Source organism: Chrysemys picta, chromosome 2 (assembly GCF_011386835.1).
Source record: "Chrysemys picta bellii isolate R12L10 chromosome 2, ASM1138683v2, whole genome shotgun sequence".
NCBI lineage: Eukaryota > Metazoa > Chordata > Testudines > Emydidae > Chrysemys > Chrysemys picta.
The window spans coordinates 83,595,209-83,618,785 of NC_088792.1; the positions used below are offsets into that span (position 1 = coordinate 83,595,209).

Below are 23,577 nucleotides of genomic sequence, written 5' to 3' on the forward strand. Positions count from 1 at the left end.
ATCGTGTTAACAATGTACTACACCGGACCCTCGCTAGAATGCGGGGTTCAGGATCCATGCGCGGTACCACATTACTATGGATCCCAATTTAAATATTTAAATTTGGAATCCATCGTCACGACAGCACTATACGCGAATCCGCGCTCTAGCGACGCACGCTCTAGCGAGGGTCCGCTGTACAAATCTTTATTACTGGATAGCACAGTCAGGAGAGAATAAACTTCAATATAAAATTGATAAGTCAGGCAGTTTGACTACCTGGGTATCAGTCAGCACGGCTACAAAAAAGTGACTGTGAACAATACTGGTCATTTTTAGCATGTATCATGCTACTAAGGTGTTCCATGATCAGCATATCCCATTCTTTACTGTCCTTATAGACTTGGTGTACATTTGAAAGTTAAAGAGAGCAATCTTGTTTCTTGGGTGGCAAATATTGGAAATTAATTTCCAATATTTACCAGGAATCAGGCTCTTCATCATTAATTCCCGTCATCTGGTTTAGCCATCAAGTACTTCTCAATTCATCAGAAAACACATGCCCTATATTTTAGATTCTTTTTAGAAACTACTGATAGATCTGAAAGGCAATCTCGCCCATGGTGAATTAACAATGTTTTCATTTTGACTGGAGGTTTTAGCTATATTTTCTACATTCCCACAGTCCAGGGATGGATTTTAAACTGCAACAAGACAGACTTACTTACATTAGTGGCAAAATGCAAGTGTAATACGTGAAAGCCTCATAATCAGAAGTAGTCTTCACATTTGCAAGTGTATAAATGCATAACGAAACAGTGTATTTATAGCTATCGTATAGCAATTGAGATTTGAAAGGTTATTAGTAGGGCTGTCGAGTGATTAAAAAATTAATTGCAATTAATCGCTATGTTAAACAATAATAGAATACTATTTATATGAATATTTTTGTATGTTTTCCATATTTTCAAATATATTGATTTCAATTACAAACACAGAATACAAAGTGTACAGTGCTCACTTTATATTTTTTAATTATATTTGCACTGTAAAAATAAAAAATAGTATTTTTCAATTCACTTAATATAAGTACTGTAGTGCAATCTCTTTATCATGAAAGTTGAATTTACAAATGTAGAATTATGTATAAAAAATAACTGCACTGAAAATAAAACAAATGTAAAACTTTAGAGCCTACAAGTCCACTCAGTCCTATTTCTTGTTCAGACAAACAAGTTTGTTTATATTTGCAGGAGATAATGCTGCCTACTTCTTGTTCACAAATTCACCTGAAAGTGAGAATAGGTGTTCGCCTGACACTATTGTAGCTGGCATTGCAAGATATTTACGTGCCAGATACGCTAAAGATTCAAATGTCCCTTTATGCTTCAACCCACCATTCCAGAGGATTGAAGCATATGCTGATGGGTTCTGCTCGATAACGATCCAACGCAGTGCAGACAAATGCGTGTTCATTTTAATCATCTAAGTCAGATGCCACCAGCAGAACGTTGATTTTAATTTTTGGTGGTTTGGGTTCTGTAGTTTCCGCATCGGACTGTTGCTCTTTTAAGACTTCTGAAAGCATGCTGCACATCCCATCCTGATCAGATTTTGGAAGGAACTGCAGATTCTTAAATCTTGGGTTGAGTGCTGTATCTATCCTTAGAAATCTCACATTGGTACCTTCTTTGCGTTTTCTCAAATCTGCAGTGAAAGTATTCTTAAAACGAACAACATGCTGGGTCATCATCCGAGACTGCTATAACATGAAATATATGGCAGAATGCACTAAAACAGAGCAGGAGACATGCAATTCTCCTCCAAGGAGTTCAGTCACAAATTTAATTAACACTTTTTTTTTTTTTTAAACAAGTGTTATCAGCATGGAAGCATGTCCTCTGGAATGGTGGCCAAAGCATTAAGGGGCATACGAATGTTTAGCATATCTGGCACATAAATACCTTGCAATGCCAGCTACCAAAGTGCCATGCAAACGTCTATTCTCATTTTCAGGTGACATTGTAAATACGAAGCGGTCAGCATATCTCCTGTAAATGTAAACAAACTTGTTTCTCTTAGCAATTGGCTGAAGAAGAAGTAAGACTGAGTGGACTTGTAGGCTCTAAAGTTTTAATTTGTTTTGCTTTTGAGTGGTTATGTAACCAAAAAAAAAAAAAAAATTAATTCTACATTTGTAAGTTGCGCTTTAATGATAAAGAGACTGCACTACGGTACTTGTAAGAGGTGAATTGAAAAATAATATTTCTTTTCTTTATCATTTTACAGTGCAAATATTTGTAATAAAAATAATATAAAGTGAGCACTGTACACTTTGTATTCTGTGTTGTAATTGAAATCAATATATTTGAAAATGTAGAAAAATATCCAAAACATTCAATAAATTGCAATTGGTATTCTACTGTTTAACAGTGCGATTAATCATGATTAATTTTTTTGAGTTAATCGCGTGAGTTAACTGCCATTAACTGACAGCCCTACTTATTAGACTTACTTAGTTTTCTGTCCAAATTTTTGTAATACTGTCAAAGTCAAGTAAAAGAAAGCAAGACAAAGAAAGACACATTTACATGCAGCATGATACCTTAGAGCTTCCAAGACTCTACTACGACCATTACGCACAGATCGTGTGCCATCTGGTGTGGTAGGGGAACTGTCGAAACCATTCCTTGACAATGATCCTCTTTGTGCTTGTGGTTTCACTATCGATGTTGCAGACATGATCTCCTGTAGTTGCTTTTGAAAGTTCTCCCTCATTTCCAGTGTCTGGGTTAAAACTTGAAGTGAAAGAAAGTCACAACAAGAGTTAGGCCATTTAATTTTACATTTTTAGAATGCCACAGGGGTTTAATCATGTAGCTCCCTTTCAGGACAAAGATATGTACATGTTTTCACATGAGGCAATACTTTCAATTAAGTCTTTGTTTCACATGACAAATAATTAGCAATATCCAGTCTTTGAGAAATTCTAGAATACTAAAGACAACAGCCCAGCAGCCCAATAATTCATCAGGGATGGTTGGTTCTCCTTATGGATTTGCCAGTGTCTTTAAACAAAGGTCCAAAACATCTCTCCTCATACTCTGGAGCACTTATGAATAAGAAGCAGCCAGCACTTTTCCAGGGAAGTCTGGCTGGCTACACTGTGCTTAGGTAAGAGAATAAATGACACTAAAACCTCCAGATCTTAAAAGTCAAGCTTCCCCAAAATAGTAAAACGATTATATTTATATCTGTAGTTTCCACGGCTGTTTTAAAAAGAAAACAAAGAATATTTTGTTTACCTCCTTTGGCTTCATTTGCTGCAATTTGCTCCTCTCTTACTGTGACTGCTTCCTTTACCTGGTTAGTAGTTACATCTCCTGTGTCATTTTCATCCACTGAAATACTCTAAGAATGTTAAAAATATAGAACTTATCAATCTAATTCTGAAACTGAAAGACATAGCAACTGGCTGCAGTGTTCAGTGAGGGGTAAGCATGTTGGGGTGTTTTAGGGGACAGGAAGAACTCTACCAAAGCTCCACCAACAAACCAAAGTTCCACTCTATCAGCCTCAGGTTAGCTTAATGTTTCTGCCACAGCAGTGAAAAAATTAAAAAAAAAAAAAACCACACTAGACAGGAGATCTAATATCGCATTAAATTCAATAAAATTCGCACCTCTCAGGTCTACTGTTTATGTCTAACTGAAGACAGAGACAGGATCACACCAATTCAGATTTGAAGACTGTGTCCACTCTAATAAGATATTTAAGAGAGTTAGAATGCTGAGAAACTGATGGAGCCTCCAGGATAGAGAAAGTTTACAGCTGCATAACTGCTGAACCTGACCCCAGAGATTACTAAATAACAATATTTGTATCAGTTTATATTCATTTTGTTAGTGAAACAACTAGATTAAAATAATGCCAATGAATCCAATACAGACCAGAGGTTACATCTTATCATATACCTCAGCTTCCTTTGCTGTTTTTCCAGTTGATGAAAGTCTACTGGAAGAAAGTCTGCCATCTTGCACTGCACTGATATCCAGACTCATTTTGGGATTGTAAGTGTGAGGGAACAGAGATTCAGGAAGTCGTTTATATTCTTGTGCACTCTGCAACAAAGTTCATAAATTTAAGAAGTTATGAGAAATCTGGGAAGAACTGAGTAATTTAGATAGCATGATGCAAAACTAAATATAAAAAAAAATCAATAAAATAATATAATTGGGAAAAAACACTAACGCAGGAGACACATGTAGTTCTTATGTCAGCAAGTATGAAATTCTTACTTTTCAAAAAGTTCTGAAGATTTTTCTTCATGACTACTAAATCTAACTTTACTTCTGTCCCATTGGCAAATACTTATGCAAACAAAAGTTATTGTTCAGGAAAACCTCAACCAAAAGTTCTTGTAAACTGAGTCAATGTATTGGGTATGAAAAGCAAATATATGAAGAAACTGTCAATTTCAGCTCTACAGTCATTACAAGGTGAAGGTACACCAATTATTAATTAAGATTTAGAAGGATGAAGCCTGCAAATTAAAAGCAGCATGCATAAAGCTATTGTGTATGAACAATTTAAACCCATGCATGTGCTTTGAAAAAAAACGGAAAGTCAGTCCAATACATCTGATCTTGTCTCCATTCTCCTTCACATTTCAGAGGAAAATAAAAATAAATTTCTTCCATACCTCTAAAAGCCAATGCTCTGACACAATGTGTATGCCCCTTTCTTTAACAGATTTGTATTCCTTACTGCTGTCATTTTGTCTTCCCTGGTAGATGAAGTGAGTTACTGTTTCATCGAAGCACCATCTAGAACAAACACCAATAAAATGTAACCTGAAGATATCAACTCCAGTTTATTATTATAATTACTGCATCCTTGAAACTGAGTCTTATCCCACCAAGACAAATAACCATTACTCTACGAAGCTTAACAAAAGCTACAAAAAACTTACTTATTTAGCTGCCCCCTCAAAATCACCATCATCCAACATACAAGAATTGTTTGGGGAATCATGTCACGCATCGCTTAGTAATTTCAATTTAATATTAATAAAATGTACCTTAACATTTGATTTGTTTTTTTTGTTTTGTTTTTTCATTTTACAAATTGAAATATTTATGTAGAACAGCAATATTCTTTTGCGTTTTATTCTATACACGTTCTTATATTGCCCTCCCCACTTCTTGTATTTGAGCACCTTTCAGTAGCACATTAAGCAATGTGACCAACATCTGTCACATGTGATTTGTTCTCTCTCATTCTCGCTGCATGGGGAGAACTGTGTGCACAGTGTAGTGTTTGGTTTTGGTTCTGTTTTTGTAGTTTTTGCTTTTAAATGTGCACACTACTATTGTATATTAGAGACAGCAAGGTTGAAGAAGCGTACTTTGCATGTGGTGCAGAAGGGTTTGAAATGGTCTTAATTCCTGTGTCAAGTATCAGAGGGGTAGCCGTGTTAGTCTGAATCTGTAAAAAGCAACAGAGGGTCCTGTGGCACCTTAAAGATTAACAGAAGTATTGGGAGCATAAGCTTTCGTGGGTAAGAATCTCACTTCACCTCACTTAGTTCCTGTGGGAGATCATTCCACAATCTTGAACTGGCCCCTGAGGAAGTTCTGTCTCCTGCATGGACAAGCTTTACCCTTATCATAGAGAGTTCCATTGTGCTAGAAGAGCAAAGATGTACCCTGGTCTTCATTGCTAAACTTTAGGTGATCTTTCAGATATCCTGGGCCCAGGCTATTGAGCACCTTGAAGGTAAGGACTGAAACCTTGAACTTGATTCAATATTCTATGGAAGGCCAGTGTGAGGAGTGGAGGATAAGCCTGAAGTGCTTGCGGTATCCCGTGTTGCCAGGAGACGTACTGCAGCATTCAATATTAGTTGGAGTTTACTAAGGGTTGATGGCTTTGTGACCAGATATACTGCATTGCTCTAGTCCAGACAGGAGGTGACAAGGCAGTATAATTGGGTCAGGTCACCATTCGCCAAGATGGGATGGAGTCTCCTAACAAGAGATGGTATAAGGCATTACTCGCAGATGCTGTTATGTGAGAGATTAGCATCATCAAGAAATCCAGGAGAACTCCTAAACTGAAATGACCAACTGTGCTCGTTTGCCTTCAACCAAAGGAGACAGCATCATGACTGTGAACTCTTCGAAGTGTTTTTCTCTGCCCACTACCATAACCTCTGTGTTGCTCGGGTTCAGTTTCAACCAGCTGTTCTTCATCCATGAGCTGATCTCACTCAAGCACTAGACCGTCTTGGTGATATCAGTATGGTCATATGTGGGGAAGGGTAGGTAGTGCTGCATATTGCTAACACTTGAGTCCATGTCATCTCTGGTTTGAGCATTGGCCTGATAAACCCAGGGTTGTGAGTTCAATCCTTGAGGAAGCCATTTAGGGATCTGGGGCAAAAATCTGTTTGGGGATTGGTCCTGCTTTGAGCAGGGGTTGGACTAGATGACCTCCTGAGGTCCCTTCCAACCCTGATATTCTATGATCTATGATCTCCTTGTAGCTGCATTTAGATGTTAAACAGAACCAGAGAGAGAATTGATCCTTGTGGGACTCCATAAGAGAGGCGTTTAGTGGCAAAGACACAGTTTCCATCACAATTTACTGGATTCATCCCTTCAGGCAGGGCTTAAACAATTTTAGTGCATGTCTCTGGATCCCTGACACCTCTCTCAGGCAGGACAGCAGTATCTCATAGTTAGGGCCCTACCAAATTCACAGCCATGAAAAACACGTCACAGACGGTGAAATCTTGTCTCCTCCCGTGAAATCTGGTCTTTCGTGTACTTTTACCCTATACTATACAGATTTCATGGGGGGTGACCAGCATTTCTAAACTTGGAGGGTCCAGACCCAAAAGGGAGTTGTAGGGGAGGGGGTCACACGGTTATTTTAGGGCGGTCCCGGTATTGCCACCCTTACTTCTGCACCGCCTTCAGAGGTGGGTGGCCGGAGAGTGGCAGCTGTTGGCTGGGCGCTCAGCTCTGAAGGCAGCACCCCGCCAGCAGCAGCGCAGAAGTAAAGGTGGCAATACCACACTTCTCTGTGCTGCTTGCGGGGCTAAAATGGACCGTGAATTTGGTAGGGCCCTACTCATAATTGACAGACTTGAATACTGCTGAGAGGTCCAGGAGAATGAGAATGGCTGTCTGCCCACTTTTCAGTAACAGCAGGAGATCATACATCAGTGCCCCAAAAGCTGTTCTGTCCCACATCCTGGCCTGAATCCAGATTGTAGGCAAGGGTCACCCTGTTAGCTAGCAGTGAGTTTCAACTGGCCTGACCAGTTCAGTGTAACCCAGCTAACTATTGTTATACTCTCTATCTAAAAGGTGTCATATAATGTGTCACTAGAAAACTACTAACTCATGGATCATTAATATTCTGGCATGTTATATATATTGTCAACACCCAAAGGATTATGCAGATGTGCTGGAATTTTGATTAAAATGTGTTTAAATTAGGTATGTCAGGGTAAATTGATAAATTGTTTGTTTGTTTTTTCAGACAAAAGAATGCGGTTCCCCCTGCCTGAATGTGTTTCCCACAAGGTGTGACCAAAGATAAGACAAAGAAAAGCACATTTGCATGCCAGGCAAATCAAAACTATCAGGAGATCAAGTGGGGGGAAAATGATCACTTAGGCCTTGTCTACACTATCAAGTTTTGTCGCCAAAAACTGCCTTTTGGCGACAAAACAGCAAAAACGTACACACTACAATAGGACTTTTGTCACAAAAATCATCCAGTTTGGGCGACAAAAAACTTCCACCCCATGAGAGACTTTTGTCTTTTCCCCTCCCTTTATTGTAGACAAAGAGCCAGTGTAGACACTGCTGTCTTGTCGACAGAACTGGCTTCCACCAGTATCCCACAATGCCTGCCTTGATTGCTCTGCTCACTGTTTTGATCTCTGCTGCCCTGCAGGCATACGCCCCTACCCTTTCAAAGCTCCAGGAAGTATCTGTGTGCTGTTCCCTTCTTACTTACGCAGAAAAATTCTCTTTACCTTTCAACGTAAATCTGAGAATTTTTAGGCCAAACTGATTTTCCAAGCCAAGTTATTAGGGAGAAAGAGGCAGGTAAATATAGGGCGTTACATGGAAACTGGTTGCAGCCTTAATATAGAGAAGTCTAATGCTTCGCTATAATTAAAAGCCATATGCATACACTGGACTTTACAACACCAAGATTCAGATTCATTCAAGTGAAAAGTTATATCAATGCAGAGTGTAGTACTGGTGGCATCAGTTAATACCTGTAATCTGCTCCTAGAGAAGCGGCAACAGCATTCAGTTCACTTTGCTTTTTACTGAGTTTCTTACTAACACATATGACTAGATCAGCAAGAGGTTTTGAATCTTCCACCTGTTCATGGTCGTGGAGAAAAATATGAAAAAAATCACGTTCTGAGGATCATTAAACCAACACCTTTGAAATGATAAAGAAGGGAAACTACTTATCAGAGTTCTGCTGATCTCTGCTTCCTGAACCTCCCCATTATTAAGGGAGTGCTCTTATGGCTCCACATACCAGGAACTACTTTATAATAACACTATTATAAAGACTTATCTCACAAAGTCTCATAAGAATATATTACACCTCTTTCTTAGCAGTCTGAAATCTTCTTGAACTTTTAAACAGGGAAAATACTAAAACTGCTGACACAAAAACATCTTACCATAAAGGGTAAGGGGCCCCAAAATGGACATACCATGAAGGGAGTGAGAAAGAGGAGAGTACAGCATGGCAAATTACTGTTAATCTTCCCTTGAAAATGTCATTCCACTTCCCCATTCTCATACTGATTACAGAGTACAAGTGTGGCAATTTGTACACAAAGCACTGCCTTTGCCTGCGTCTTCAGTCCACTGCACCCACTGTACATTTCTCCCACATTTCTGTTTTCTATTCTCTCTAACTTTGCTCTCTGCAGGGTAGATCAGATTTAGTACAAAAAGGAATCATGAAAGGACTGTGCTCCTTGCTTCCAGGAAAGAGTATGTAAACACACTACTAGGAACATGAGCAAAACACATCTTATTGTGGGGGTAAAAGTGAGAAAGATTTTGCCTCCTGCTTCCGAGTAAGTGAAGCAATTACAGCACTCTAAGAGGATGGGGGGGAAAGAGAGATGCAAGACAAAAATAAATTCCAATATCTTCACAGAAAATAATGGGTGTCCTCCAATATTACTGTTAATCAGAGTAAAAGTATTTACTCCTTGCCCACCGTTCTCATTACACCAGACACTGGGAGTTCCTTAACAGTGATAAGCTACAAGTTCTAGAACTATGGAATATATAGTTACTTGTTTATATACACATACTGCCTAACAACTATTAAACCAGGTCAGTAGAACAAACATATTTAAATACGTTTCTCTGCCTTTTAGAAGTCAAAATTACTGGTCTTGCCTCTTTCAACTGAAACAAAAGAATAGGTAATCATTAAAATTTCTGTCTGAACATATCAAAATACAGTATCAAAGCTAATATGATTCATAATCTATCATGTAAAGTTAAGCATCTCCTAACTCAACTACATGATTACACCACATCTTCTTAATTAAGCCTACAAATAAATTTTAAAAAGAGCATAATCCTACCACTTCTGCTTGTGCAGCCCGCAGTTGAGGGCTGGCAGTAAGAGCTGCTGTATGACGAGTGCTGTTTGCCAGAGCTAATTTCAAGTTCCTGCCAATGATTTCGGAGAGAGGAGTACTTGGTTTCCTGTTTCTCTGATTGGAAGCCCCTGGAGTTTCCAAAGCTGCCAGGGCATCCTGCCAAAAAGAGTAAAGAAGCAATTATTGAATCAGGATAGATGAACTATCCTTTTTCCAGGATCAAAAGTTCTCTCATTGAATAGCAGGCTCCTCTAATGCAATCTATATTAAGGCTTCATATTATTCAAACACTAACCCACTTCTTATTTGTATTACAGTAGCACCTACAGACCCCAAATATGATTGGGGTCTTGCTGTGCTAAGCATTATACAGACATAGTAAAAGACAGCCCTTACCTCACAGTTCTTGTAATCTACATAGACAAGACAGACAAAGGACAGGAGAAAGTAACATCTCAATTTTACAGATGGGGAACTGAGGAAATAAAGAGATTAAAGAATCATAGAAATATAAGACTGGAAGGGACCTCAACAGGTCATCTAGTCCAGTCCCTGTCATGGAGGCAGGACTAAGAATTATCTCGACCATCCCTGACAGGTGTTTGTCTCCAGTGGTTCTCAAACTTTTGTACTGGTGATCCCTTTCACACAGCAAACCTATGAGTGCGACCTCCCTTATAAACTAAAAGCACTTATTTATATTTAACACTATTATAAATGCTGGAGGTAAAGCGAGGTTTGGAGGTGGAGGCTGATAGCTCACAACCCCCCATATAATAAGCTTGCGACCCCCGGAGGAGTCACATCCCCTAGTTTAAGAACCCCTCATCTAACCTGTTCTTAAAAACCTCCAATGACAGTGATTCCACAACCTCCTTAGATAATTTGTTCCATTGCTTAACTACCCTTACACTTAAGAAATTTTTCCCAATGTCTAACCTAAATCTCTTATGTCCCTCCTCACTCTTCTCATCTCCAGATTAAACAAACCCAGTTTTTTTTCCCAATCTTTCCTCAGAGGTCATGTTTTCTAGATCTTTAATCATTTTTGTTGCTCTCCTCTGGACTTTTTCCAATTTGTCCAAATTTTCCCTGAAATATGGTGCCCAGAACTGGTCACAATACTCCAGCTGAGGCCTTATCAGTGATGAGTAGAGCGGGAGAATTACTTCTTGTGTCTTGCTTACAACACTCCTGCAAATATATCACAGAATGATGCTTGGTTTTTTTGGCAACAGTGTTACATTATTGACTCTCATTTGTTTTGTGATCCACTACAACTCCCAAATCGTTTCCTGCAGTACTCCTTCCCAGACAGTCATTTCCCATTTTGTATTTGTGTAACCGATTTTTCCTTCCTAAATGTAGTACTTTGCATTTGTCCTTATTTAATTTCATCCTATTTATTTCAGACCATTCTTTGAGTCTGCTAAAATCTGCCTTCTTGAAGACCATTGTCTTTATTCTGCTGTTTTCCCTCCTACTTTTCCTTAGAATCACGAACTCATAGACTCATAGACTTTAAGGTCAGAAAGGACCATTATGATCTTCTAGTTTGACCTCCTGCACAACGCAGGCCACAGAATCTCACCCACCCACTCCTGTAACAAACCCCTGACCTATGTCTGAGTTACTGAAGTCCTCAACTTGTGGTTTAAAGACTTCAAGGTGCAGAGAATCCTCCAGCAAGTGACCCGTGCCCCACGCTGATGAGGAAGGCGAAAAAACCCCAGGGCCTCTGCCAATCTGCCCTGGAGGAAAATTCCTTTCCGACCCCATATATGGCCATCAGCTAAACCCTGAGCATGTGGACAAGACTCGCCAGCCAGACACCTACGAAAGAATTTTCTGTAGTAACTCAGATCCCACCCTATCTAGTGTCCCATCACAGGCCATGGGGCATATTTACCGCTAATAGTCAAAGATCAATTAATTGCCAAAATTAGGCTATCCCATCATACCATCCCTTCCATAAACTTATCAAGCATAGTCTTGAAGCCAGATATATCTTTTGCCTCCACTGTTCCCCTTGGAAGGCTATTCCCGAACTTCACTCCTCTGATGGTTAGAAACCTTCATCTAATTTCAAGTCTAAAGTTCCTGATGGCCAGTTTATATCCATTTGTTCTTGTGTCCACATTGGTACTGAGCTTAAATAATTCCTCTCCCTCCCTGGTATTTATCCCTCTGATATATTATAGAGAGCAAGCGTATCTCCCCTCAGCCTTCTTTTGGTTAGGCTAAACAAGCTAAGCTTAGAGTCTCCTTTCATAAGACAGGTTTTCCATTCCTCGGATCATCCTAGTAGCCCTTCTCTGTACCTGTTCCAGTTTGAATTCATCCTTCTTAAACATGGGATACCAGAACTGCACACAATATTCCAGATGAGGTCTCACCAGTGCCTTGTATAACAGTACAAACACCTCCTTAACTCTACTGGAAATACCTCGCCTGATGCATCCCAAGACCACATTAGTTTTTTTCACAGCCATATCACATTGGCGGCTCATAGTCATCCTGTGATCAACCAATACTCCGAGGTCCTTCTCCTCCTCTGTTACTTCCAAGTGATGCGTCCCCAGTTTATAACAAAAATTCTTGTTATTAATCCCTAAATGCATGACCTTGCACTTTTCACTATTAAATTGCATCCTATTACTATTACTCCAGTTTACAAGGTCATCCAGATCTTCCTGTAGGATATCCCGGTCCCTCTCTGTATTGGCAATACCTCCCAGCTTTGTGTCATCCGCAAACTTTATTAGCACATTCCCACTTTTTGTGCCAAAGTCAGTAATAAAAAGATTAAATAAGATTGGTCCCAAAACCGATCCCTAAGGAACTCCACTAGTAGCCACCTTCCAGTATGACCCATTGTAGTCTCCCCTTTAACCAGTTCCTTATCCACCTTTAAATTTTCATATTGATCCCCATCTTTTCCAATTTAGCTAATAATTCCCCAGGTGGAACTGTATCAAATGCCTTACTGAAATCAAGGTAAATTAGTTCCACTGAGTTACCTTTGGCTAAAAAAATCTGTTACCTTCTGAAAGAAAGAGATCAGGTTGGTTTGGCACAATCTACCTTTTGTAAAACCATGTTGTATTTTGTCCCAATTACCACTGAGCTCAATGTCCTTAACTACTTTCTCCTTCAAAATTTTTTCCAAGACCTTGCATACTACAGGCCTATAGTTGTCAAACTAACAGGCCTGTAGTTACCCAGATCACGTTCTTTCCCTTCTTAAAAATAGGAACTACGTTAGCAATTCTCCAGTCATACGGTACAACACCTGAGTTTACAGATTCATTAAAAATTCTTGCTAATGTTACACAGTCCACCGGGAAACTATTTCACTATGGGCCAAATACAGACTGTTTATGATAGTTTGCAAAAAACTATAACTCTTCTACTAAAGTTTCATTCTGTTTTTAAAGAGCAACACAGACTATGTAACGTATGACATTGCTTTAGGACCCTCTGGTATATGTTGCAATAGGCACATTGGGGCTTTGTTAACAGTGCTATAGTATCTATTTCTAAAAACGTTCATGCTTTTATTATTTTTATATGCTTTAGATATGAATTCTAATAACCCCTGTCCCTTAGAACACATGAATTTTCTGAACTGCCTGCCAAACTAAAAAGCCTAGCAGTGTTTTTATTTGTGTGGTATTAATACGCACTCTTTACAAAGGGTTAGCATAGGGGTTTTTTGTGCCTTTTTCATTCACACACATATGACCCTGCTGGCACTACTGGTTTAGAAACTTGCAAAGGAGATTACCTTTACATCGAATGAAGGCTTGAAGAGCTTATCTTTGGAAAGAAATTTGGATGGTGTGTCAAGGTGTAAAGATGGTTCTTTCTGGAGTAGTCTTCCTTCTGCAGGAAGGGTTGGCTTTTGCCCAATATGGTGCGAGATCACACTATGGAAAGCTTTACTCTGGAACCGGTTCACATCAAGAGGCGTCACAGCTGTTTTCTTCCCAGTTTCAAGGAGATTGCTAGGATGGTCTGGTATATCTGAAGACATTATAGTGGTCTCTGTCTTGTTGGGCTGACTTATGAAACTCTCATCTTTATCTTAAATGAAATAAAGAAAATTATAATTAAGCACCATCATTTTTATCCTTAAGGTAAATGTGCATTATGCTAAGGATTCTATTTATCCAATATTTTGTTGTTCTTCATATGCTGTAAAATGAAGGGAGGGTTTTTGTTTTTAAGTTCCTATTTTCTACACTAGTGCTTGTACTATACCACATTATTACTGTGCTAGTCCTTAAATAGAGTAACCTTTGACTCTCTCATATTGTCTTGTGCTTCAGTGAATTTTAAAGTATTAAACCAAGAACAGGAACATTTAATTATGACACTGTTGAAAAGCTACAACAACTCACCTGTTTTCTCTTTAATGATCAACAGCCTCACTATAGACAAAATGTTAATGGCATAAATACTACTAATCAGCACTGGGTAAAGCTGAGGCATCTGAGAAATCAGAGATGGAAAAGATCTGTTAGGCCAGGGGTCTGCAATCTTCGGCACGTGGACCATTAGGATAATCCACTGGCGCGCCACGAGATATTTGTGGTTCGGGAGCTGTGGGAAACGGTGCGGGCCGCAGGGACGTGCTGGTTACCGCTTCCCGCAGCTCCCATTGGCCGGGAACGGTGAACCGCGGCCACTGAGAGCTGCGGGGGGTTGTGCCTGCAGACGGTCAATGTAAACAAAATGTCTCGCGGCCCGCCAGAGGATTACCCCGATGGGCCACGTGCCGAAGGTTGCTGACCCCTGTGTTAAGCAATCTAGTCCATCACGTTGCCAACTTTTCTCTGCTGTATTATTCTACAGCTCTTTGCCAACCCAGCTTTTAAATGACTCCAGTAATAGGGCTTCTAATACATCCTCTAGGAGACTCACATTTTATATGTAATTGTACGCTTTTTGAAGCACGGACTTCACAGTGCTGCGTGGTGTTGGTGGCCTGTGATACATAGCAGGTCAGACTACCTGGTGGTCCCTTGTGGTCTTAAACTCTACAACTGTACAGAGTCTAGTACTACAGCTCCTCCAGCCAGTTTAGACCCTCTGGTTGCTACTCTAATACAAATATTAAATAACCCCCCCCCCCACACACAAAGTTAGGATTTTTTCCCCTCATTTTCAGTCTGGTTTTCCTTTGCTCAGTTTCATTCCATTACTACTAATTACACTTGCTTAGGCCAACCTGTTAAATTCTTTTCCCTCTTTTGGCCAAATCTTGATCTCATTCAAGTCAACAGACATTGGCCCTTGGAGTTTACACATTTCAAATACCCATACATAAGTAGGACTTGTAGTCTGAATTATCTTTTGGTCAAACATATATAATTGGTTTTACATAAAATCATTCCTTCCAGTCCCTTAATCATTTTGTTGCTTTTCTCTGAATTCCTACTCAACCTGTCAAGATCTTTCTGGCACTGAGGTGCCCAGAGCTGAATGCAGTATTGCAGGTATGTTTTTAATCACTGCAATTTTATGCAGCCCACAAATGCATTGGTAAGAACTAGTGAGTTAACTGGTATTCAGTATTAATCAGTCCAGTTTGCTTCTCAATTCTAAAAGGGGCACTGTCAAGTAATTTAAAGTTCATTTTGTTTAGAAAAACATTTTATAGAACCTTCCTTCTCTTGTAAAACAGTTTTTAATTAGATTTAAACACTCTTTCAGAGTGGTTTACAACTAACACAACAGTATCGTGTAAGGGAGTGTAAACCAGAAAGTGGAAATAACTAGACATTGGGCTAGATCCTCAGTTGATATAAATCAACATAGCTCCATTGACTTCGGTAAAGCTACACAGTGATTTACCCCAGCTAAAGATCTGGACCACGGACTATAAACAAGTGGAAATGACTAGCCTTTACAGTCTCAGTTTAGTGATAGGCTGCAAGTAAACATCTTAACTAGTGAAAAGTAAATTATAAGCTGAAAAGTCTTTTGGTTTTAATAGTTTAAGGTCCTAAGTATTAGAAATCAGCTTATACTCAAAAATTTCTCTTAACGACAGTGCAAGGCAGTGTAACTTGACATGATTAACATATATTAAAATAAACAAGAAAACATAAAAGACAACCAACCTCCAGTGTTAACATTTTCAACTGGGAACTTGCTTTCATCTGCTTTCTTTCCTGTCCTTGCAGATTGCAAGAGCCAAGCCATAGTGACTGCAGGTAAATTCCATTTCTTTGCTGCTTCATACTTAGAACCATCTGGCTCTTTGACCACTAGGTGGGTGCTGGCAAACATTCCTTTCTTTGGGTTGGCTCTTCGCACAAAGAATTCCTGGACTCTGAAATAAGTGTATATAAGTAACCATTCAAAAACATAGTCATTGTTTAGACTGTTCCTATTAGCACTGCAGAGCCAACAAAGGCATGGAAGAGTGAGTTGGGCTCTAGTCTTGCTTGGGTATCATAAATAGAACTATTAACTAACTTCCAAAAGCCGGGCCACATTCTTCCCTCACTTACACTTGAGCAACTCCACTAAAGACAATGCGGTGCACATTTTTAACTGTAATGGGGGTAGAGTTGGCTACAGATTATTTTTCTAAACTGGTGACAATGCACAAGCCAAAAACTTCAGCTAAATTTCTATATCCCAGGCTGAGTTTGTACGGCTGGCAACTAGGGAGAAAAAAGATTTTACCTGTACAATGAGCAAACTCCATGAAAATCACTGACGAAGTAAGTATGGACAACAACAACAACAAATGTCCCAGTCTTTCTTCCCCCCCTCCCACCTTTTAGAAGTAATTTTTTAGAACAGATATTCACTAGTGACATACACAAATATTTGAACACTTAAAGACACTGTCTCTAGAAGGTGTAATGACAAACAAGGGGGGAAATACAGAACCAAATAATAGATCACAATGTTTCAACATTAGTTTTCACAAATGAATAAAATCCAAAAGAAGTCTAGAACAAATTTTAACTGTAAACTAAGTTTTTTTGCTAATTTTTTCTCTAATGTGACTAAACACTTGAAAAATTTTTAGATGCCAGAAAATGAACATAAGTGGCAACAGACTCCATACCTTGCTCCAAGAAGACCTGCCAAGAACACCAGGGAGTCTCTCTCTGCACCAGTAAACTGGCTGAAAGACAGCACACAGTCTTCCAGAGGACTGCTTCCTTCCATTACTGATACTGGGGTGAAAAGTGGGTTGGACTGAGGGTTTAAAAGGAGCTGCTGTTCTACACACATAATCTTAAAAATGATGAAATAAATGAAAATGAGAACCAAGCCAAGAGAAATGAATTTGATAAACATTATTTCAGACATTGTACTACAGCATTTATGGAATCAACAGCAAGACATTCTTTGTCTTTGTGCCTCAAGTTCAAAGTAGAACATGTATTATTCTATATGTGATCAGATACATTCCTTAAAAGATCCAGAAAGTTTCAGTTAAATTCACATTAAGATTCAAGCTTCCTGAATTCCTATTTTTCCAACAATGATTACTGCTTTAAAACATTTTAAAACCCAATATAAGGGTTAGCATAGGTTTTATTTCACAGTTAATTATCTAATAATGAAAAACACCAAATTAGTCCAGGTGATAAGAATTATCTAGGTCAACATATGTAAATGTTTGACCATCTGACCTATAATGTCAGCCTGCAATTGCATCACCCAGATACAGCTACATATGTTCTTAGAGAAATATGGGGAAGTGTGGGGCAAGAGAAAAAAAGACAGCTTACTATCAGATGTTAAAACAGAAATGTCACTCATAACTTAACTGCACCCAGCTCTCTCTTCATAACTCTATTATGCAGACAACTAGAGCAGAATCTTGTGTACAAAGTCTTTGTGCCACTAAGTCAGAATCTGATTTAATAAAGCAGGAAGAAATAAAGGAGACAGATAAAAGACATGCCTATAAAGAAGAGGTGCATTAAAGCACTCTCTTAATTTGGTGTACACTAATTAAACAAAGCTAAAACCTCTGTTCTAATGCAAATATAACCATCAATAAGTTTTCAGTTTCTAGATTTCTAACACTAACATTTGTTTGGTCATAGCACTACAGTATCCCCTTACCAGCCATGTGTTTGTAACAACATCTCCTACAGTTGACTCCACCTTGCATCCCAGTAAAGGAACCACAGCATAGTCTGCAATTGCTCTGTTTTGAGGAGGTAGAACTTTCCCAGCATTCTCCTTTATAACTTCTACAATGCAGGACTCATCCTCTTCACCAAAACCCAAAAGAAGGAACCTCTTTCTGCCGAATAAGCCTTCTTCAACCACTGCAGAAGTCTGTGTCAGTGAACTATGACAGATCGAGGACTGCTTCTCTTCTTGAATGGTAATATGAGCAGCATCACTGAAGTGACCAGTTTCTAGCTTTTCAACTTCAACTAAAAAAGAAAAAATAACCACTTGATGAAAATTTCACATACAGGGATGTAAGGGAGAAAATGAGTTTCAACCATCTTGTTAGTTATTAATTGAAAACAATGTAGTACTGGAACCCAAGGTTTTAGATTTCATTTACAAGCTGTTCAATATGAGGCATGTTTACATCTAATTTATATTGTTTTCTTAAGTACAATAGGGAAATTAATATAGAAACCATGTGAAAGTTTAAAAAATGTACATGCTACGGAGTATGAATTGCAATTTCTTTACATATGATTAAAATCAGGTAACTACATTTTTTTTATGTTCATCTTTGTAGATAGCACCACAGGCTTTTCATAAGAGCTACACATAAATTTTGTCTTTTTATGAACTTACTTAATGTGGAATCATTATTCACATATTGAGAGAGGAGGTCATCTTCATCTGCTTTCTGGTGCTGTACAAGCTTCACAGCTTCTTTTTTTGTGAGACTATTACTTTTGGGAACAGTTCGCTTAATTCCAGGTTGCTCCAAAATTGTATTTTCTATTGGCTGGTAGTTCAGAGGGATATACTGCTCCACTGGAAGTAAGTAACCCTTACCAAAGCACTCCAGCAACCATTTTGCTGTCACTGCATGAGGCCTATAAAATAAAATTATTTTTTACATTACAAACCAACAAACAAACACACACACACACACACACACACACACACACACACACACAGTTAAGATGGCTCTCAAAACCATTTTAACCCATGTTTTTTTTCTCTCTCAGACACTGCTCACTCTACAAGTACAATTGTGTTTCTGTATGAAGTTTGTGACACTCATCTGACTCCAGTTAAAACAAAAAAATTTGAGTTGCATCCACACTGCAGCCTTTAGCATTTTTTTTTAATATTTCAAAGTTCGAGAATATGGATTTTTACACATTTTCCAAGAAAAATGTAATTTATCACAAATATTGAGGGTTTCTAGAATTTTCATATAATCCTCCTCAGCTAATAATTTTTTTCTGTTGAATGTGAGGAGATACGCTACCTAAAAAACACTATTCCCAGGGGTAAAATATTGTTGATTAGTGACCACAAATGGTCTTCACAATTTTTATCTCTACAGTATACACAGCTATTCAGTCAAAAAAAAAGTTTAATCAATACGTATTTTTTTTGTTTACAAGAGGAAACATGATTATAGAAGTGTCTTTTAAGCAACATAGTTATCAGAACCTGTGAGTAGTCTTGTTCAAAAACTGCTTCAGTTCATCATTATATTCTCCCACAATAACATGGGTGACATCTTCATTGAGCTGATTAAATCGAACACCACCACCACAGTTAATAAGCCTTCTCATTTTATCTAACTTCCTGCCACTGAAGCCACAGAGATAAATCTGCAAGGAGAAAGAAAAGAACAGGATAAGATATTTTTGGTTGAAGTAGTTGTATTTTGATACCATTCATTACCTAACCAAAGAAACATACAAACACACAAGCTTTAGCTTATGAAAAATCGCAAAAAAACCAAAGAAATTATTCCATCGTCGATGCTCATCTTGTGATTTTGTCTTGCACAACTCAACTTCCCACTAACAGAAGGAAATGCCAATAAAATATTTTCCATTAAATAAAGTTGCCAATATTGCTTCACATCTTATCCAACTCCAATTTGAAGACACTTTCTCCAGTACCCCAATACATTATAAACAGTCTAGTTTGGTTTATCTTGAAATAGATTATATCTTTGTGCTGGGAATGGGACTACATTTTACTGTAGCAATAACTACAGGAGACCCAGACTAGCTGCATCCAAAGGATAACTGGTCATTTCAGAATTGTACATTGTTAAACTTACTCGACACCCATCTAGTAAATCATCAGGAGCTTGAAAAGAACTGATATCCAAATTTTCCAGATCATCAGGAGGAGGATCCAACCTGCTGTTCATAGCAGAGCTACATGCAGTTTCATTAATGCCATTCAAACTGATATTGGAAATGTGGCTGACATCTGAAAGGGTACGACCTTTAAATAAAGTTAAAATAAAAAAAATAAAAAAAAAAAAAGAGGAAAATAAGTTAGTCTCCCCAATGCTTAACCAAACAGAATGTATGACTCAAATATGATTTTGCCATGCTAATAAGGAAGACAAAACCTGAAAACCACAATAATGCATAGTCTAGCCTCTGTTAAAATGTAGGGTTTCATTACACCAAAATTCAGTATGCTCTCACTATTAGCAATGGTGTTTACACAGAACTCATGTTCCTCTTTCTCCAGAAGAATTGTCAGCCTTAAGATGTGGGAGAACAGTTTCTGAAAACTTATTCTGCTCAATAAGCTTTGTGGCCATCTACTAAATTAGATGTATTTACATTTGATATGAACACAGTCTGCTCTTGGTTGTTGCCCTCTAATGCTCCTAAGCGGACAAAAGAAAGAAAGAAAGATTTGGGCCCTGACCCTGCAAACACAAACACAAACACAAACACAAACACAAACACAAACACAAACACAAACACACAAACACACAAACACACACACACACACACACACACTTAACTTCAAGCATGTAAATAAACCCATGTACTTAAATTTAAGCATGCGTTTTCAGGATCCGGGCCTCATTACCAAAATTTTAGTGCTGTTAGAGTCGGTAGCAGCCCACTCAACTGAAACATTTCCTTTCCCTTAACTGAAATTTCATCAACTCACTCAGTATACTGAGATGTCTTACTTACTGTCAGGTTTGCTGGCTTGGCTAGTAGGAGTTGATGTACTGGGTGTGGTATTTTGCTTTTGTACAGACTCTGTCTTATACACTGCCTCATCCTGGCAGAAACCGTTCTCGATACTGTCAAAAAACCACTGGATGGACACACACTGCACATTCCATTTTTTGGCACATTCATATTTCTGGCCTTTATATAAAGACAAATCACAATCAATAAAAGGCTAATGCTCCAAAAAGTGACAATTCTGAATTAATGACCACACATTGCAAAATCAAAAAAGTTAAAACAAAACCTGCATTTGGAGGTGGTAATTATCAATACATTCTCAAATACCTAAGGGCTTTTCCAAGTGGCAGTTTACATCAAATTCACTAAAGCTGTATCAATGTAATTTGGTTCCTCTGACAGCACTATTGCCTATGATATAAAATATTATTTGTTGATTTTATAGTACAGCTTTCATAATCAAGCTATCCTAATTTGCTTTAAAAGCAGTGTTAGGTATGCTAGTGCAAGCACGCTAGCCAAATAATTCTAACACATTAGGTTCTGTTTTTATCTGTTAGGTTTTCTGTTTTGAAAACTGCCATGAGATCTTAAACTTCCATCTGAACTGCAACAAGAAATTGTCAGAAGGAACTGCTAGATGTCAGATACAGATGGACAGCAATACTACTAAACAATAATCATACTAAGCAATATTAATCATTAATATACTTACCTCTTACAGGATGCTATAAAAATATCAGTTTTATAGTTCATCTGTACTTCACTGCAGTGCTAACATTAGACATTAGTCCAAAGTTCTGCTATGGAATTTGAACTCATGACTTTACAGCCTAAAAACTATGTATTTTTATAATATATTATATATAAAAGCAAATGCATACTTTTATTCACATACTTAAAATGGAAAGCAACTGTCAGCTAGCAAAAAAATAATCTTGTGACCATGTTATCAAGGGGATATATTTCACAGTTGTGGCATCAAAGTTGCAAAACATCAAAGGTTAAAACTTTCGTAACATTTTAACCAATATGATTGTATTGTGTATGGAAAATTAAAATATATGGTTGGCTTAGCTACCAACAATGTTAATCTCATCTACAATGAGCTGTTTATAACTGTCTTAAATTAAAAAAATAAAAAATCAAACGGGGTAGTCAGCATTAGCACATTCTGTCATGTTGCAATCAGATTTTAGTCTTACTTGGCTCACAAATTCCAGATTGACGTGTTTTGGAAGTGTCTATACAGGTGTTTATACTGCTTTCATCATTCTAGTATCTGAGCACTCGAGCATTCAGACCCAGTGACGAAAATGCCTCACATTGTTCTGCAGAGCTGACAGTCCCACTGAAGGAGCTACGCCAAGCTCTTTGGCCAGAGACAGAATCGCCATAACAAGATTTTGGGGCTTCAAGAGGGGAAAAAGAGAAATCACAAAATAATTGCCTGGGAAAAGTAGGGAGGAAATTTAAAAATTCTGTCCATCGTGTCTCAAATAAAACTACAAAGAACAAAGTAGTGCTTTAATTTTATTTTAGTAAGAGGAAACTCAGAAATTTTAGTGGGAAAATTTTATCTTCAAGTTTATTTGTAATCCAATTAATATCATCATTAAAATTCCTAAATCTCCTAATTTCACCAAAATTTAGTTTAGATTCTATTTTTTCTTTTCTGTAGGCCTCTCCCCTTCCCTCCTCTGATAGCGTTTGGGTCTCTGCTTGTGTGTCCCTTTGTTGTCCTTTCCACCTTCCCTTAAGAACACTCTGTATCACTCTTCTTGCATATAATATTTATCGTAACAACACTGGCAATAACAACAGCATAATGAAACAGATACAGACCTAGGCCCTGATTTTCCAAACACTTATTCACATGCTTAGCTTTACGCTAAGTTGTCCCTTCCAACTTAAATTGACTAAAGAATATCTACCTTTTGGCTCTTGAACAATGAGGTGGGTGCACTCATTCATCTTGAGCTGCCCTGTGTATTGACCACCATGCTCAGTAGTGAGACGCTGGACCTCCTTCCTGTCCACACTACTTAAGCCAGTTACACAGATTGTACAGCCACGAAATAAAGGACATATGAAGTCTTCCATGCTTATATCTGTGTATCTAACCATACTGAAGGGGGAGAAAAAGAAAGAAAATAAGACAGATCTTTTTCCAACACAACTACAAAGGAATAAATATAGTCTAGAACCAGTACAAGATTTAATATTTCCTAATACAAAAAGTGGTTCTTTTACCCTTGTTGCGACTTCTCCCACAATGCTTCTACCCAAGCGGGAAGCAATACGGGTTTCTTCAGAGCAGCAGCCACTAAATATTTCTTGCTGCCAACTTCTCCAGCTATAAGATGAGTTACTGATGCATTGAGATCTCTGTACACGCGGCCACCCATCATCTGTACATACTTATGAACTTCTTCCTAAAGAGCAAAAAAAAAAAAAGCAAATAAAGATAAAGTAGTCAAACAACAAAATGTATATTTCAATATTGCTTATTTTAAAAAAAAAATATTACTCCATGTCCTGTGATTTCTCCTGGAACTTAACTTTATGGCAGCTTTAAAACAGAAAAATATATTTTTGCCTACATAGAAATGAACAATTTTGAAGGAATCCCTTTAAAAATTGTAAAATAGTGAATACCAGGGGATTGTGCCCTCCAGAACACATTTACAATCCAGATTAAATAAGAAAAAATGCCTGTGTTCTGTTTACTACCCAGGAATCCACATCACATACTATTACTAGACAGAAACAGTCACT

The 23,577-nt window shown here is 38.1% G+C and overlaps 2 protein-coding genes across 8 annotated transcripts in view; one reads left to right on the forward strand and one right to left on the reverse strand.

The window, feature by feature from the left end:
* The window catches only part of CDV3 (CDV3 homolog), a 54,936-nt gene extending 40,974 nt beyond the window's left edge, over positions 1-13,962 (forward strand). For both annotated transcript variants that reach the window (XM_065587093.1, XM_065587094.1), the window contains one exon: positions 4,773-13,962. In XM_065587093.1, coding sequence (XP_065443165.1) covers positions 4,773-4,831 — 59 coding nt within the window. In that variant the 3' untranslated portion in view covers positions 4,832-13,962. The remainder of the gene's footprint in view (positions 1-4,772) is intronic.
* TOPBP1 (DNA topoisomerase II binding protein 1) overlaps positions 1-23,577 on the reverse strand; it is a 41,187-nt gene that overhangs the window by 12,127 nt on the left and 5,483 nt on the right. For all 6 annotated transcript variants that reach the window (XM_065587069.1, XM_065587066.1, XM_065587067.1 and 3 more), the window contains 16 exons: positions 23,053-23,234; positions 22,734-22,927; positions 20,800-20,979; positions 19,914-20,083; positions 19,289-19,452; positions 18,452-18,699; positions 17,753-18,072; positions 16,740-16,912; positions 15,778-15,989; positions 13,437-13,735; positions 9,632-9,805; positions 8,282-8,391; positions 4,682-4,805; positions 3,954-4,100; positions 3,285-3,390; positions 2,585-2,777 (listed from right to left, as the gene is read on the reverse strand). In XM_065587069.1, coding sequence (XP_065443141.1) covers positions 2,585-2,777; positions 3,285-3,390; positions 3,954-4,100; positions 4,682-4,805; positions 8,282-8,391; positions 9,632-9,805; positions 13,437-13,735; positions 15,778-15,989; positions 16,740-16,912; positions 17,753-18,072; positions 18,452-18,699; positions 19,289-19,452; positions 19,914-20,083; positions 20,800-20,979; positions 22,734-22,927; positions 23,053-23,234 — 2,996 coding nt within the window. The remainder of the gene's footprint in view (positions 1-2,584; positions 2,778-3,284; positions 3,391-3,953; positions 4,101-4,681; positions 4,806-8,281; positions 8,392-9,631; positions 9,806-13,436; positions 13,736-15,777; positions 15,990-16,739; positions 16,913-17,752; positions 18,073-18,451; positions 18,700-19,288; positions 19,453-19,913; positions 20,084-20,799; positions 20,980-22,733; positions 22,928-23,052; positions 23,235-23,577) is intronic.